This window comes from Geotrypetes seraphini, chromosome 1 (assembly GCF_902459505.1).
Source record: "Geotrypetes seraphini chromosome 1, aGeoSer1.1, whole genome shotgun sequence".
Classification (NCBI taxonomy): Eukaryota; Metazoa; Chordata; class Amphibia; order Gymnophiona; family Dermophiidae; genus Geotrypetes; species Geotrypetes seraphini.
The window spans coordinates 60,361,799-60,379,259 of NC_047084.1; the positions used below are offsets into that span (position 1 = coordinate 60,361,799).

Here is a 17,461-nt window from a genome sequence, read left to right on the forward strand (position 1 = left end):
GTCCAGGTGGTTCGAGAAGCACCAGGATGAAAATCTGGTCCACTTCTGGGAATAACACAGCCTAGTCGAGACCTTCCGAGAGGCCTCCAAAATTTCCTGCACTGACTGAGAAACAGGAACCGAATTCAAGGGGAAAGGAACCAAGCCGTCAGATGTAAGGACTGAAGATTGGGATGTAACAGCGAACCCCGACTCTGAGACAGCAGAGAGGGAAAGACCGGCAGAAGCAGAGGTTCCCTGACACTGAGTTGAAGCAGCAGGGAAAACCAGTGCTGTCTGGGCCAACGAGGAGCAATGAGAATCATAGTGGCTCCTGTCGATTTGAGATGCACCAGCGTTCTCAAGATCAGAGGAAAAGGAGGGAACGCATAAAGGAACCTCCCTTCCCAGTCGAGAAGAAAGGCATCGGCCTCGAGACGGTCCCGGGAGTACATCAGAGAACAGTAGAGAGGTAGTTTGTGAGTCTCGGGTGAGGCAAACAGATCCACCTGAGGAGTCCCCCAGCGGTCGAAGACCTCGCGTAGCACCCGGGAGTTCAGCGACCACTCGTGCGGTTGTAGAAGACGACTGAGTTTGTCTGCCAGACAATTCATCTCTCCTTGAATGTAAACCGCACGCAAGAATATGTTCTGAGAGACGGCCCATGTCCAAAGGCGCAGGGCTTCCTGGCACAGAGGCCAAGAGCCCGTCCCCCCTTGCTTGTTTACATAATACATGGCCACCTGGTTGTCTGTCCTGACGAGCACTACTTGATCGCGCAGGAGATGACAGAAGGCTCGAGCAGCCAGAAAAATGGCACGAAGCTCCAACACATTGATGTGACAGCGACGATCCGCAGCCGACCATAGGCCCTGCGTTCGAAGACCGTCGAGATGAGCCCCCCACGCATACTCCGAAGAGTCCGTTGTCAGGACCTTGCGATGCGGAGGAACGCGAAAGAGCAAACCCCCGGACAGATTGGTAGAGTTGGTCCACCAACGGAGCGAGCGTCTGAAAGAAGGAGTCACAGTTAAGTGGCGAGATACTGGGTCGCGATCCTGACGCCATTGCGAGGCCAACGTCCACAGAGGTATCCTCAGATGCAATCGGGCGAACGGCGTCACTTGGACCGTCGATGCCATGTGACCCAAAAGCACCATCATGCGCTGAGCCGACACTACATGCAGCTGCGAAACCTGACGACCCAATCGAAGCAGTGCCTCCATCCGAGGAGAGGGGAGGAAGGCTCGGAGGAGAACTGTGTCCAGCACGGCTCCTATAAACTGGAGGGATTGAGTCGGGCGCAAGTGAGACTTGGGAAAGTTCACCTCGAACCCTAGACCCTGAAGAAGCGAGATAGTCTGTTGGGTCGCTGAAATAACTCCCTCCCTGGTCGGGGCCTTGATCAGCCAATCGTCCAGATAGGGAAAGACCTGCAACCCCCGGGAGCGCAGGGCAGCCGCGACCACCACCATACACTTCGTGAACACCCGAGGGGACGAAGCCAGGCCGAAAGGGAGGACCCGGTACTGGAGGTGTAACTCCCCGACTTGAAATCTTAAAAACTTGCGAAAGTCGGGATGCACCGGAACATGGGTATACGCTTCCTTCAAGTCCAGGGAGCACATCCAATCCCCCTCGTCCAATAGAGGATACAGAATCGGAAGCGATAACATACGGAACTTCTCCCGGACCAGGAACTTGTTGAGCTTCCGGAGGTCCAAAATGGGGCGCAAGTCCCCGGTCTTCTTTGGGACCAAAAAGTAACGGGAGTAAAACCCCCGGCCCTTCTGATCGCGAGGCACCAATTCGACTGCTCGGAGGCTCAACAAGGCCCTGGCTTCTTCCCGGAGAAGGGCCAACTGGCTCCGATTGGGCGGGCAAGCCCCGGGAGGCATGTCTGGAGGCTGCCTGGAGAAGTTGAGCGAATAGCCCTCTAAGACGGTCCGGAGCACCCATGCGTCTGACGTAATCTCTGACCAAGCCCCGGCAAAGGCCGTGAGCCGACCCCCGATGGGGAGGGGGTTGGGCGACATCGCGGCGGGGGCCAGCCGCCCATCCCGTCAAAAGGACGGCGCGGGCTTGGATGCCCCTTGCGCAGCGGGCTTGGAGGGACCTCCCCTACCCTGTTGGGGTGGACGTCGGGGTGGAGGTCTCGAAAAGGCCAGCGTCGATTTCTGGGGATACCGCCTAGGGGGCTGCCTAAATGCCCTTTGAGGCGTGGGCTTAGGCTTTGGGCGCACCAGTGAGGCTAGAGAGCGCTCTTGGTCAGAAAGCCTCTTGGTTGCCGCTTCTAAGGAGTCGTCGAATAACTCCGACCCCACGCAGGGTAGATTAGCCAATCGCTCCTGCAGGTTGGGGTCCATCTCGAGGGTACGTAGCCACGCCAGCCGGCGCATAGCTACCGCACATGCCGATACCCTCGAGGCAAGCTCAAATGCGTCGTATACCGCATGAAACAGATACAGACGCAGTTGGGACAGGTTCGACATAAATGTGGCAAACCTGTCCCTGTGTGAATCCGGGATCACCCCCTGGAATTCTGGAAGGTCCTTCACCATTGTTCTGAGGTAGGAAGAATAGGAGAAAGCATAATTGAGGACCCTCGTCGCCATCTGAGAATTTGCATACAGTCGACGGCCAAATTTATCGAGGGTCCGACCCTCTCTCCCAGGGGGGACTGCAGCGGAGACCCTAGAAGGCTGCGATCGCTTGAGCGCCGACTCCACCAGGAGCGACTGATGGGAGAGCTGCCCCTTGTCAAATCCTTTAGGGGGAATCGTCCGGTATTTAGATTCCATCTTGGTGGGCACTACCGCGACTGTAAGAGGGGTCTCGAGGTTCCGAAGCAAGGTCTGATGGAGGACCTTGTTTAGCGGGAGGCGGGGGGATTCCCGTGGGGGGGCAGGAAGATCCTGCTCCTCCAAAAATTCTTTAGTATAGTGGGACCCCGCTAACAGGTCCAACCCCAGAGCCCTCGCCATGTCATGGACGAACTTTGAAAAAGATGCAGTCCGTGCGGGCGGAGAGGGTGTCCGAGACTTCCCCGTGGAGCCGAAAGGAGAGGCTTGGCGAGAATACCTCAACTCCATACCGGATCCCGATCCCCACGAGGCACGCTCCCGTGACCTCGAAGGGGTCGGGGACCGATCCCGCATGAAAGATCCCCTGGGGGAACCCCCCGGGGTGCGGGGTATGGAGGCCCTTCCCTTCCGCCCCGGCGAGGAGGCACGGGAACTCTCCCGGATCGGGGACCGCAAGAGATCGGGGTTGTTGAGGCGGAGTTCCTCGACCCGTAAAGCCCCGCCCTCGGGCGGCGTCGAGCGACCGCGCCTACGAGGCGAGGCCCGAGACCGTTTGGCCTTCTTCAGGCGGCGCTTCGCCCGAGGCTTGCTCGAGGGCGAGGAGCCCCGGGAAGACCTCGAGGATGAGGTCGACGAAATCCGGCGCACCCGGCGCTGCTTGTCCCGGGACCGTACACTACCCTCAGGCTGTCTCATCGAGGTCGGGTCCGAGGGGAGTGCCGAGGTCGAGGCCGAGGGTGCTTCGGCCGCTGAAGCCCCGGTGCCCGAGGCCGAGGTCGCCATCTGCGGGGCCGCCGAGACCGAAGCAGTCGAGGCCGAAGCATGCTGCAGGTGCTCAATGGCCCCGGACAGCTCCGAGGAAATTAACGCTCGGAGCAAGTCCTGGAATGCCGGGATCGTTAGCCCCGGCGGCAACACCTGTCGATGCTCCTCAGAGGGCGACCTCGGTCTCGAGTATTCCCTCGGGGCTATCGACTTAGATACCTTGGGCTGGGCAGAGGTCGACGTCCCCGCCGACGAAGAGCCCGAGGATGGCTTCCTGGTTGATCCTGGAGCTGAGGAAGGAAGTGGAGACTTACCCGAGGCCTGTTTTTGCGAGGCAACCGGCTTCGAGGGTAGCGAAGGAGTAGCAGGGGGACCCGATGCCGAGGTCGAGGCCGAGGTCGAGGCCGGGGCCGAAGCCGAGGCCGAACTCGAGGCCTTCCCCGTCGGGGTCTCGACGGCGAAAAGATCCGCCATACGGGCCTTGCGGCGTGTAAGAGCCCGTTTCTGGAAGGTGGCACACTTAGCACACGATGCTGTCGGGTGTTGGGGCCCCAAGCACCTTAAGCAGCACCTGTGAGGGTCTGTGATCGACAAAAGCCGGTCACACCTACCACACTTCTTAAATCCCGTTACGGGCCGGGACATGGGCCCAAAACGAGGCCGGGAACAGACGAGGTTCCTCGGCCACGGCTACCGGGAGCCCCCGGAGCGATCGGAACAAAATACTTTTTTTTTTTTTTGAAAAACTAAGAAAACAATGAAAGAAAAAACAGAAAACGCAGCGACCGCGTCGAAAATCAGCACACAGCCGCGGCGACAGAAGGCAAACACGAGCACAATTTTCCACAGGGCTTCTGGCTCTGCAGATGAAATTGAACTGAGGACCATGAGGTGAGGATGCGCCCTCTAGTGGGCAAGAAGGCTAGCACATGCGTGGTGCAGTGTGCAAACTTGAAACTTCTATCAAGTTTGCTTGAAAAGCTGTCCGCACCGGGGCTCCGTAGATGACGTCACCCATATGTGAGAATATCATGCCTGCTTGTCCTGGGATAAAAGTATCTTACATTAATTTTAGGCCCAAAAAAATGCACTAGGGCTTATTTTTGGGGAAACACAGTATCTGTTATAGAATGCTGGATGCAGGAATTCAAATTAAAACTCAATAAGGATAAAACAAAAATATTTTTTTGCTGCTCCATGCAACAAGGTAGTTGAGCAAAATGTAGTACTAGATGGAACCTCCTAACCACTAAGTCCTATAATTAAAATCTTACTGATTATTATAGATCAGGATCTATCGATGAAAGAACATACCAATCACCTGGTCTGGAAATTTTTTTTTTTTTTTTTTTTAAACTTTGGATGTTACGCACTATAAGATCTTATTTTGATTTTTCCTTCTTTAGACTCCTGGTGCAGTCGTGGATTCACAGTTCTCTTGACTCCTGCAATATTGTCTATTATGCAGGTCTTCAGAGGAATCTTTATAGAATGCAACTGGTCCAGAATACAGCTGCAAGTTTAATTTTTAACCTGAAAAAATCCAGACCATGTCACTCCTTTCTATTGCAGGCTATACTGGTTGCCAATTGAGGCTAGGGTCATTTTCAAATTTGGGTTGCTATGCTACAAAGTGCTGTTTGGCCTTACAAATAACTACCTTATGGAACATTTTGTACTGGCTGTCCCAAAATGTTGCCAACAAATTTTGACATTCTTTGCCTTTCCTCCTGTTAAGGACTGTCGATATAAAAGATACTTTAACAGATTATTTTCTTTTCAGGCAGCAGTAAGATATAAAGAATTAAGCCTGAAAATCCCTCAGGACTACACTCCACCTGAGGGTAGAGAAGTGCGCTTATAAAAGAAGATTTGTACTGAACAATTTTAAATTTGCAATTCCTGAGACTGTCCCAGCTTCTTCAAGTTGTAAACTGTATAGAACTGGAAGGTAATATGGTATACAAATGACAATGTAATGTATATTCCACTGGCAATGTGGGAGGTGCTGAAAGCTGTACCACACTTCTGCAAGACCTGGTTCATGGATTTGGATTGAACACCATACGTACAGACTCTAGAGGAGATGTAACAGAATCTTAAATTAGGCGCCATTATAGAATCATACCTAGCAGCACTGGGCTTAGATCCTGGTAGGCACCCTAACTTTAGGTGCTCCCTATTTATGCCAGGGTTTCTTGGTCTAAATACCAATGCGTAAGAGACGCCTACGTCCAAAACAGGCGCCATCCATGCCAAACACACCCATAATCTACCCCCTAACCATGCATACTTTCTGGTAGGCACCATGGACTAGGTGGCTACCTGAGAGCAGTAGGCACCTACCTTTCAATTAATTTAAATTTAAGCCAATTATGAAGTGTTAATGCTCATTATTGGTGCCAATTAAGCTTTCTAAATAATTTAAGTTAGGCACCTAACTTTAGGCGACTTTTATACAATATGGGGATCATAATCAAAACCAAAAAAACATTCAAAAAGTGGCCTAAATGGGTACTTGGATGATCAAAAAGCCTGATCATCCAAGTACCAATAACCAAAGCTGGTTTTAGACGTATCTGAAACCAGCTTAGGCCTTTCCCCTGCCTCTAAATGCATAGAGCGAAAAGAGGTGTTTTTAGAGGAGGGGAAAGGGCGGGAGGTGGGCCGACCTAGACACAGGCGTACAGAAGTATAACCAAAAGTTTAGGCAGGTTGCCTAGTCAGCACTTATACGTTTTGACTTAGACCAAGTCAAAATGGGAATAAGTACTGAAAAAGAGGCCGCTGAGCTGATTGCGGTTGCCATGATGAGCTCAGCAGCCCCAGCAACCTGCCCACCCCCTACCGCAACCATCACAGCAGGAGAGATGGCTCATCTCTCCTGCCGCGAAGCACAGTTACTTACCGTAACAGGTGTTATCCAGGGACAGCAGGCAGATATTCTTGACTGATGGGTGACGGCACCGACGGAGCCCCGGTACGGACAATTTTAGAATGATTGCACTCTAAGAACTTGGAAAGTTCTCGTAGACCGCACCGCGCGAGTGCCTTCCCGCCCGACAGAGGCGCACGGTCCCCAGTTAGGATAAGCCAGCTAAGAAGCCAACCCGGGGAGGTGGGAGGGATGCAAGAATATCTGCCTGCTGTCCCTGGATAACACCTGTTACGGTAAGTAACTGTGCTTTATCCCAGGACAAGCAGGCAGCATATTATTGACTGATGGGTGACCTCCAAGCTAACAAAAAGAGGGATGGAGGGAAGGTTGGCCATTAAGAAAACAAATTTTGCAAAACAGATTGGCCGAAGTGTCCATCCCGTCTGGAGAATGTATCCAGGCAATAATGAGATGTAAAAGTATGAACTGAGGACCAAGTAGCAGCCTTGCAGATTTCCTCAATAGGAGTGGAACGGAGGAAAGCTACAGATGCTGCCATAGCTCTAACTCTATGGGCCGTGACGGAACCTTCCAGTGTCAGTCCGGTCCGAGCATAACAGAATGAAATGCACGCTGCAAGCCAATTAGACAACGTGCGTTTAGAAGCAGGACGTCCCAATTTGTTCGGATCAAAGGATAGAAAAAGTTGGGGTGAAGATCTGTGGGGCTTAGTACGGTCTAAATAATAAGCTAAAGCCCGCTTACAGTCCAAAGTATGAAGAGCCTGTTCTCCAGAATGAGAGTGAGGTTTCGGAAAGAAAACAGGCAGTACTATAGATTGGTTGAGATGGAACTCAGAGACAACCTTAGGGAGAAATTTTGGATGTGTACGTAGAACTACCTTATCATGATGAAAGACTGTGAAAGGTGGGTCAGAAACTAGTACATGGAGCTCACTGACCCTCCTGGCAGAGGTGAGAGCAATAAGGAAAAGTACCTTCCAAGTGAGAAACTTGAAAGTAGCAGTAGCCAAAGGTTCAAATGGAGGCTTCATTAAAGCGGAGAGAACCACATTAAGATCCCAGACCACAGGAGGTGCTTTAAGAGGTGGTTTTACATTGAAAAGACCTCGCATGAATCTGGTGACCAGGGGATGAGCTGAAAGGAGTTTCCCATGGACTGGCTCATGAAAAGCAGCAATAGCACTGAGATGGACTCTGATGAATGTAGATCTGAGGCCAGAGTCAGACAGAGAAAGTAGATAATCCAACAATGTCTCCACTGCAAGGGACATGGGATCATGATGATGAAGAAGACACCAAGAAGAAAACCGTGTCCACTTCTGATGATAACATTGCAGAGTGGCCGGTTTCCTGGAAGCATCTAGAATAGAACGAACGGGCTGAGACAGAAAAGAATCATATGAAGTCAGCCCGAGAGATACCAAGCTGTCAGGTGTAGAGACTGGAGGTTGGGATGCAGAAGGGTCTCTTGATGCTGCGTAAGCAGAGAAGGAAATAGTGGAAGCAGAAAGGGTTCTCTGGAACTGAGTTGAAGTAGAAGGAAGAACCAATGTTGTCTGGGCCACCGTGGAGCAATCAGAATCATGGTGGCTCTTTCCCTTTTGAGCTTGAACAAGGTTCGTAACATGAGCGGCAGAGGAGGGAAAGCATACAGGAACAGATTGGACCAATCCAGAAGAAAAGCGTCCGCTGCCAGACGGTGAGGAGAGTAGAGTCTGGAGCAGAATAGGGGCAGCTGGTGATTGTGACGAGCTGCAAAGCGGTCTATCTGAGGAGTGCCCCACTGAGCGAAGATGGACTGTAGAGTTACAGGATCGAGTGTCCACTCGTGAGGTTGGAGAATTCTGCTGAGCTTGTCCGCTAAGGAATTCTGTTCTCCCTGAATGTAGATAGCTTTCAGGAATAGTTGGTGATCTGTGGCCCAAGCCCAAATCTTCTGGGCTTCCTGGCACAAGAGGCGCGAGCCTGTCCCACCCTGCTTGTTGATGTAGTACATCGCAACTTGATTGTCTGTGCACAGCAGGAGGACCTGAGGAAAGAGAAGATGTTGGAAGGCTTTGAGGGCATAAAACATCGCTCTGAGTTCCAGGAAATTGATGTGATGTTTCATTTCCTGGGCTGTCCAAAGTCCTTGAGTTTGGAATTCGTTTAAATGAGCTCCCCAGGCATAAGGGGAGGCGTCGGTGGTAATGACAAGTTGATGAGGAGGTAGATGAAACAGAAGACCTCTGGAGAGATTTGAGGATATCAACCACCATTGTAGAGACTGACGAAGAGATGATGTCACAGATATGTGTTGTGAGCAAGGATCTGTCGCTTGGGACCACTGGGTAGCAAGGGTCCATTGAGGAGTGCGCAGGTGAAGACGTGCGAGGGGTGTGACATGAACTGTGGAGGCCATGTGACCCAATAGTATCATCATTTGCTTGGCAGAGATGGAATGTTGTGGAAGCACCTGCTGACATAGAGATTGAAGCGTTTGAAGATGGTTGGACGGCAGGAACGCTCTCATGAGGACTGTGTCCAGTACCGCTCCAATGAACTGAAGTCTCTGAGTGGGGATGAGATGAGATTTGGGTAGATTGATCTCGAACCCCAGAAGCTGTAGAAACAGGATGGTTTGGTTGGTGGCCAGGAGCACTGTTGGAGATGAATTGGCCTTGATTAACCAATCGTCCAGATAAGGAAAGACCTGAAGGTGGTGAGAGCGTAGAAAGGCAGCCACCACAATGAGACATTTGGTGAACACCCTTGGAGAGGAGGCAAGACCGAAGGGTAGCACCTTGTATTGATAATGACAGCGATTGATCATGAAGCGGAGATACTGTCTGGAGGTCAGATTGACCGGTATGTGAGTGTATGCTTCTTTGAGATCGAGGGAGCATAGCCAGTCGTCTAGATTGAGAAGAGGGTAAAGAGTGGCCAGAGAAAGCATCTTGAATTTTTCCTTGACCAAACATTTGTTGAGATCGTGAAGATCTAGGATTGGTCTGAGATCTCCTGTTTTTTTGGGGACTAGAAAGTAACGGGAGTAGAATCCCTGTCCCTGCTGATCTAGAGGAACTTCCTCTATAGCGTTTAGAAGAAGGAGGGATTGAACCTCCTGAAGAAGGAGGGCAGACTGAGGAGTGTTCAAAGCAGACTCTTTTGGCAGGCTTTGGGCTGGAAGGGTCTAAAAGTTGAGAGAGTAGCCGTGGCGGATGATGTTGAGGACCCATTGGTCCGAAGTGATAACCTCCCACCGGCTGAGGAAAAGAGAGAGACGACCACCTATAGGTTGAGGTAGGTGGGTAGAAATTGGAACACTGGCTATGCTTTGGAGAATGCAGTCAAAAGGGCTGTGTCGATTTTTGTTGTGGAGGTGGCTTCACAGGTTGCTGTTGCTGTGGCCTGGGAGGCTGACGTTGCTGTTGACGTCTGGGTTGCTGGGGAGCTGCTGGCAATGGGCGAGCTGCATAGCGTCGTTGATAAGCCGATTGCTGTCTGAAAGGCCGAGTCTGAGGAGGCTTTTTCTTAGTCTTGAGCAGGGTATCCCAGCGTGTTTCGTGGGCAGAGAGCTTTTGAGTGGTCGAGTCCATGGATTCCCCAAAGAGCTCATCCCCCAGGCATGGGGCATTGGCTAACCGATCTTGATGATTAACATCAAGCTCGGATACTCGAAGCCAGGCAAGGCGACGCATGGCCACAGACATCGCAGTTGCTCTGGAGGTAAGTTCGAAAGTGTCATAAATTGACCGAACCATGAACTTACGTAGTTGAAACAGAGAAGACGAGCAGTGATGAAAAGCTTGCTGTTTGCGCTGAGGAAGGTACTTTTCAAATGAAGCCATGGTGGTAAGAAGATGCTTAAGATAAAATGAAAAATGAAAAGCATAGTTACCAGATCTGTTAGCCAACATTGCATTTTGGTAGAGCCTCTTACCAAATTTATCCATGGCTTTGCCCTCTCTGCCAGGAGGTACAGAAGCATAGACACTAGCCCCTGTGGACTTTTTAAGAGTAGATTCCACAAGCAGAGATTCATGCGGAAGCTGGGGCTTATCGAAACCAGGAATAGGAATTACTTTATACAATGAATCTAATTTACGGGGAGCTCCTGGAATCGTTAAGGGAGTTTCTAGGTTCTTGTAGAAAGTCTCCCTCAAGATGTCATGAAGAGGGAGTTTCAAAAATTCCTTTGGAGGCTGATCAAAGTCAAGGGCATCTAAAAAGGCTTTAGACTTTTTAGATTCAGCCTCCAAAGGAATGGATAAAGAGTCACACATGTCTTTCAAAAAAGAAGTGAAAGATGTGGATTCATGTTGAGAGGATGGGTCAGGCACAGCAGGCTCATCCTCATCTGAGGAACATTCACCCTCAGACAGAAAGGGCTCTTCAGAGTCACCCCACAGATCAGGGTCCCTGATATGGGAACTACGGTCTCGGGACTCTGGGGTAGATGGTTCCAAGTGCCGGGATTTGCGCACCGACTTACCCGACCTCATCGATATGGTACCGGGAGACGTTACCGGTTGCACCGGTGCCGAAGTCTGTACCGACTGATGCTGGGCTCTCGGTTCCGGAGCAAGAACAGGCATCGATATCGATGAGGCCGAGTGGACCGGTACCGAAGCGGATGCTGCAGACAACAGGGGTTGGTCTACTACCGGTACCGGTGGTTCAGACCGGACCGGCACCGGAAGGTTCGGTGCCAATAGAGCAGGAAGGAGTTGTTGTAACTGCTCCTTTAGCTGCACTTGGAGGACAGCGGCAATGCGCTCATCCAAAGAAGGCACCGGTACCGCCTTTTTCTTTTGCGGTACCTGCGGTGCCGCTCGACGCCCCGAAGATGAAGAGCCCGAGGTCGAGGGACTCACCTCAATCGGGGCGGAGCGCTTCCGCTGGCGTTTCACGGTCGGCAGGACTGGGCTCGCTGCAATAGAGACCGGAGGACGCTCCAGCGGGGAAGGCTTCTTAGCCGGCTTACCTGGGTGCGACGCCGGTGTGGTATTGTGCGGCGTCGAAGAAGTAGGTACCGACTGTGAAGGTGCCGATGCCGGTGTCGATGGTACGGGATCGGACATATCGGCACCGAAAAGTAATCGCTGTTGTATCTGGCGATTCTTCAAAGTACGTTTTTTCAACGTGGCACAGCGGGTGCAGGTGGAAGCCTGATGCTCAGGACCCAAACACTGTAGGCACCAGTTGTGCGGGTCCGTGAGAGATATAGGCCGAGCACACCGCTGGCACTTTTTAAAACCTGGCTGAGGGGGCATGAAAGTAAAAACGGCTTCCGCCAAATCGAAGGCCGAAGCCTCGATGGTGGCAGTAGGCCCCGCCGGGGAAAAACCGAATTGAAGAAAAAGAAAAATAAGGGTTTTTGTTTTTTTTTAACAAAAATAAAATAAAAGATGAAAAGGCAATCAAGCCAAAAGGGTTTACGCGAGCGGGAAGGCGTAGAGAAAAAATTTCAACGACCGTTGAAAAATGCGTCTTCTTAGCTCCGCGGAAACTAAGAAACTGGGGACCGCGCGCCTCTGTCGGGCGGGAAGGCACTCGCGCGTGCGTGGTGCGGTCTACGAGAACTTTCCAAGTTCTTAGAGTGCAATCACTCTAAAATTGTCCGTACCGGGGCTCCGTCCGTGCCGTCACCCATCAGTCAAGAATATGCTGCCTGCTTGTCCTGGGATAATGGTGATCACCCACCCCCCAAACAGCGGCACTTTGGGGTGAGGATTGCGGCAGGGCATCTCCCCTGCCATGATCCTCATCCCAAAGTGGCGCAGTTCGGAGGGTGAGCGATCGCTATCGCGGCAGGAGAGATGAGCCATCTCTCCTACCGCAGCGAACCCTGCGATCGGATCGGGAAGGAGGGGGCCAAGCCCTCCTGCCCCACTGAAACCCCACCCGCCTGACACGATCGGGCAGGAGGGAGCCCAAGCCCTCTTGCCCCACCGAAACCCCCTTCCCCCAACCCCCACTAAGATACGGGCAGGAGGGATCCCAGGCCCTCCTGCCCTCAATGCACCCCCCCCGCATGATCGCCCCCCGAAACCCCTACCCGCTGACCCTATGACATCCCCCTACCGACTCCGTGACTCCACCCCCACACACCTCCTTTAACTTAAAAAAGTTGGACGGATAGGTCCCAAGCCCGTCCGTCCGGCGGGCCCGCCATCCTCAGAATGACGGGCCTTAGGGCGGAAATGGCCCAGTTGCCTTAGGCCCTCCTGTGGGCGGGGCCTTAGGCACATGGGTTGGGTCCATGTGCCTAAGGAAACTGGGCCAACTCTGGTTGGCCCAGGCGCCTAAGGCCCCTGGGCCAATCAGGCCCTAAGGCTTGCCATTTTGAGGATCGCGGGCCCGCCAGATGGACGGGCTTGGGACCCGTCCATCCGTCCAACATTTTTTAAGGTAAAGGGGGGTGTCGGGGGTGGGAGGTGGAGTCGCAGGGTCAGCGGGGGGTGTCGTGTGGTCGGCAGGTGGGGGTGGGGGGGGGTTTGGCGGGCTGATCGGTGTGGGGTGCGTCAAAGGCAGGAAGGCCTGGGCTCCCTCCTGCCCTGATCGTGTCGGGTGGGTGGAGTTTCGGCGGGGCAGGAGGACTTGGACTCCCTCCTGCCCGATCCGATCGGGGGGGGGGGGGGTTGCGGCAGGAGAGATTGGCTATCTCTCCTGCCGTGATACCGATCCCAACTGCCGTGTTTGGCGGCACTTGGTGGTATCGCTATCGCGGCAGGGGAAATGAGCCATCTCTCCTGCCGCAATTGTTGCTGGGGGGGGGGGGGGTGGATTCTGTAACCGGTGTTGTTTTTGACAGACACCGATTACAGAATCCAGCTTTTAGGCGAAGGACTGGCTCCTTCTCCACCTAAAAGGCCTGGCTTTGGGTGTTTGGGATTTAGGCTGTTTTTTGGTTTATTATATGTCTTAAGTGTACACGTAGTAGTCTAGGCGTTTAAACAGCTGAACATAGAGGCAGGCCATTATAAAAAAAACTCTTCTTTTGGAGGTTTTGGTTTTTTTTGAGAATGGATGTTTTCCCTGCTTCTATTTTCAATGTTTAAGGCCTAGGCAAAAAGGGGACCTAGATGTATTTTTTATCATGCCCCTCCACGGGCCTTACTGCCTACAAAATAGATGTCGGTAAGTGCTCAAGTTAATTTTTGTTAATGGTGTGCTAATGGCAACATTAGCACAGGGCTATTAATGCAGAATATGGCTTTAGCACGTGGGAAAGACCTCTGTAAAGGCATGCAAGGCAACAATTTCCCGCAGATTAGTACAGTAAAAGGAGCCCTAAATATTTTTTTAAATCACATTTTTAAACATACATTCTTGCTTCAAAGTTTAAAACTATGGCCTAGAAATAAACTAGTATAACAAATGTGGTTACCTGTATGTTTACGAAGGTGTTCTTTAAAATGTCCAAAGTGGTCAAATTGCTTATCACAATACTGGCATACGTGTATTTTTTTCCCAGGTCTTGGCTTCTTGCTGACTCCACCTTCATCAAGGTGGTAACAGGTGAGGTGCTGTTTCCAGGCAATCTCTCGGACATATCTTTTATTGCATATGTCACACTTGAAACTCTCAGTGGAGTGTGTTTTCATGTGTTCCTTAAAATGGTAAAACAATTTAAACGAACGGTTACATTTCTCACAATGGAACAAGTTGTTGACATGTGACAGCTGAACTTCCATAATTTCAATGCCTTCTACCTGTTTGCATGAGGGATCGGTTGAATTGGCATCTTCTTCTTGCATCTGATTTTTTCGCTCACCTTGACGGTACTTGCTAGTGATATCTGCCAACAGAGCCAGAGCAGAGTCATCTGATGTATCTGAACTCTGGATATACTGTATGGATTGTTCTACAGAACTGACATCTTCAAGAGTTTCTACACCATCTTCTTCCACCCCAATGGATCCTTCAGCAATTTCTACCTCAATTTCAACAGGCTCTGATTCAGCAGATGGCAGTGTTTCTGTGATAACATTTGATGTTTCAGCAATCTTCCTCTTTTTTGCTTTATTTTTCCCCGGGGAATTATTATTTTCTAGTGGTGCAGAATTCTCTTTGTTCCTGAAATATATGCAACTATGTAAGCATAATAGGAATGACACAGCCTATCTTACATTCAGATTAATATAAATATGAAAACTTAAATATGAAAACTTGCAAGGATTCCCCTATATAAAATATTATAATATACAAGTTACTGCATTATAAGAATCATCATCACGTATGATCCTTATGGGCATCTCTGATTTTCAGAATTTCGACAACAGACATACATATTCTGTGTTCTCCCTAGGGCCTTTTAGCCAGGCGGTCCACCCGGGTAATTTAGATGACCACCCGGCTATCATCCGCCGTGAATTCTGCTGCTGCCGCCGCTGCTGCTCAACACCCAAAAAAACCAAAAACGGCTTGATTTCATGCCTTAGCCCTTAGCGAACTTATGCTCCGGGGCTCTAAAGTGTGCATGCCGGCTTCCCTTCTCTTCCCTCCAAAACCGGAAGTTATGTCCGGGGGGGGGGGGGGGAGAAGAGAAGGGACGCCGGCATGCACATGTTAAGAGCCCCGAAGCATGCATTCGCTACAGGCTAAGGTGGGAGACAGGTCAGTGAAGCTTACAATTTGCTCTTCTTGCTGCCGAGTCCTGCCTACTTTCTGTTTCCGTGAAGGCAGGACTCGGCAGTATTTCCTCAATAGGTTGATTGTGATCTTGGGCCGATCAGCCTTCTTCTCCCCGCCGGCAGAATTGACGTCGGGGAGAGGAATGATGGTCAGCCCGAAGCAGGGAGAGCTTGGGGCGGCGGCAGCTTTGGGGCATGTTCCCCGATGGCAGCGGCAGTGGCTTGGGGGAGGGCAGGGAGAAAGAAAGAAAGAGGGCAGGCAGGGAGACAGAAGGAAAGAAGAGAAACAGAAAAAAAGAAAGGAAGCATGAAGAGAGAAAGAAAGGGAGGTAGGGAGAAAGAAAGGGTAGGGAGAGAGGAAGAAAAAGTTGGGGGAGGGAATGAGGTCTGGAGGAGAGGAAGCATACAGGCTGAAAGAAGGGAAGAAAGATTGGATGCACAGTCAGAAGAAGAAAGTGCAACAAGAGACTCATGAAATCACCAGAGAACAAGGTAGGGAAAATGATTTTATTTTAAATTTAGTGATCAAAATGTGTCTGAATTTATATCTGCAGTCTATATTTTACACTATGGTCCCCTTTTACTAAACCGCAATAGAGGTTTTTAGCGCAGGGAGCCTATGAGCGTTGAGAGCAGCGCTGGGCATTCAGGGCAGCTCCCTGCGCTAAAAACTGCTATCGTGGTTTAGTAAAAAGGGAGGGGGTATATTTGTCTATTTTTGTATGGTTGTTACTGAGGTGACAGTGCATAGAGTCATCTGCTTTGACCTCTTTGAAAAAACCCCAGAATAGGAATGATAATTAACATTTTCTATGCGTACAGTGTGCTTTGTGTTTTTTAAAAAATTTTATTGTTGGTAGATCATTTTGACTTGGTCATTTTAAAAGTAGCTTGCAAGCCCAAAAAATGTGGGCACCCCTGCTCTAGAACATTGCTCCTTAGTTTTATCAAGTGGTGGCAGTGAGGGGCCAGCACTTTACATCTTATCTCCTCATGTCCAGCACGGTTCTTTATTCTAAGCAGCTCTGGCACAAACAGTACTACGGGTGCCTTATGCTACTTTCACTACCACTTGCAGTCAGGTTTGGCATTTTATCATGGTTTTGGTTTTTTATTTAGTTTTTCACCAGTATTTTCATTTATTTATTAATGCAGCCTTTTTTAACAGCCCGATGCCCCTCCCCTATCAGTGTGCATCCAATCCACTGCCAACACTTTTTTGGCGCCTCTTTCAACGGATCAAATATCATAGCCCCACTGTCACGTGTTCACATTTATTCTGCGTACGAGTTTATCTCATCAGTGCAGAGACCTTTTTGGTAAGTCCATTTTACTCTCCCTTTTTTACTTTCCCGAGTGCTGTGGTTTTATTCTTTGGTTTTAATAGAAGCTCATTTGAACAATAATTTAGATCTTTCCCAGGTTTCACTTTTCATCTACCTCAGGAGTAGGGAACTCGAAAGCCATATTCCAGACGGGTTTTCAGGATTTCCCCAATGAATATGCATGAGATCTATTTGCATGCTCTGCTTTCAATGCATATTCATTGGGGAAATCCTGAAAACCCAACTGGAATATGGCTCTCAAGGACCGGAGTTCCCTATCCCTGATCTACCCGGTCAGCTTGTCTTTGAGCTACTATCGGCTTATGTTTTCAAGATACACTCTATTATCAGCTGTTTATTTCCCATACGTTTACTTTTGCCCTGTTTAGGTTTATATAGTCTAGGCATACTGTTTGTAACCAGCCATCATTTTAAGTATGTATATGCCCTATTTTAGGGGGGGGGGGGTTAAGTTCTTTTAGCATGTTATTTCATTAATTCTGAGTTCGGTTTTTAATTTACACATTATTTATTCTTTTCTATGACATCTTCGCATCACAATTTTACTCAAAAGTATAAATAGGTATTCATGTTTCCATTCAAGTTTTATCACGGTGCTCTGGTTTTGGCTCCAGTATTTGTCACTTCCGTCCACAAGGTCTGGCTATCTGTTACCGTCTCATATTTTAAAGACTCACTTGTTATAATTAGCGGTGGTCCACACGTCTTTTCGTAATGGACATGTCCGATTTTAGCATTTGAATCTTAGTACTATGGGTTTGGTCTTTTCTGGTTTCCTTTCTATAGTCTGCTTTTCGTCTGGAGTCTTTTGAGTTTAGAATTACATTTTATGACATATTTTTGTGGTTATAATTGTATGACATGTCTAAATCGGTCAAGTTATCGATTCTTTTTATTATTTTTTGTCCCCTCATACAGTGGCAGACCGCCCCAGGTGCCAGCCCTAGGGGGGTACACACCCGGCTGGATCCAGAACCTTCCGAGTTGCTCTAAATGGCATCTGCACCTCAGCGCGGCTGCTTTACTTATTCCGAAGCAGAATCGGCAG

General features: G+C 50.1%; 1 protein-coding gene across 8 annotated transcripts in view; it reads right to left on the bottom strand.

The window, feature by feature from the left end:
- ZNF131 (zinc finger protein 131) overlaps positions 1 to 17,461 on the bottom strand; it is a 195,275-nt gene that overhangs the window by 32,224 nt on the left and 145,590 nt on the right. For 4 of the 8 annotated variants that reach the window (XM_033931980.1, XM_033931972.1, XM_033932000.1 and 1 more), the window contains 2 exons: positions 14,147 to 14,510; positions 13,822 to 14,044 (listed from right to left, as the gene is read on the bottom strand). In XM_033931980.1, the coding sequence (XP_033787871.1) occupies positions 13,822 to 14,044; positions 14,147 to 14,510 (587 nt within the window). Of the gene's footprint in view, positions 1 to 13,821; positions 14,511 to 17,461 lie in introns of all 8 variants that reach the window. The other 4 variants (XM_033931963.1, XM_033931954.1, XM_033931933.1 and 1 more) reach the window with 1 other exon arrangement.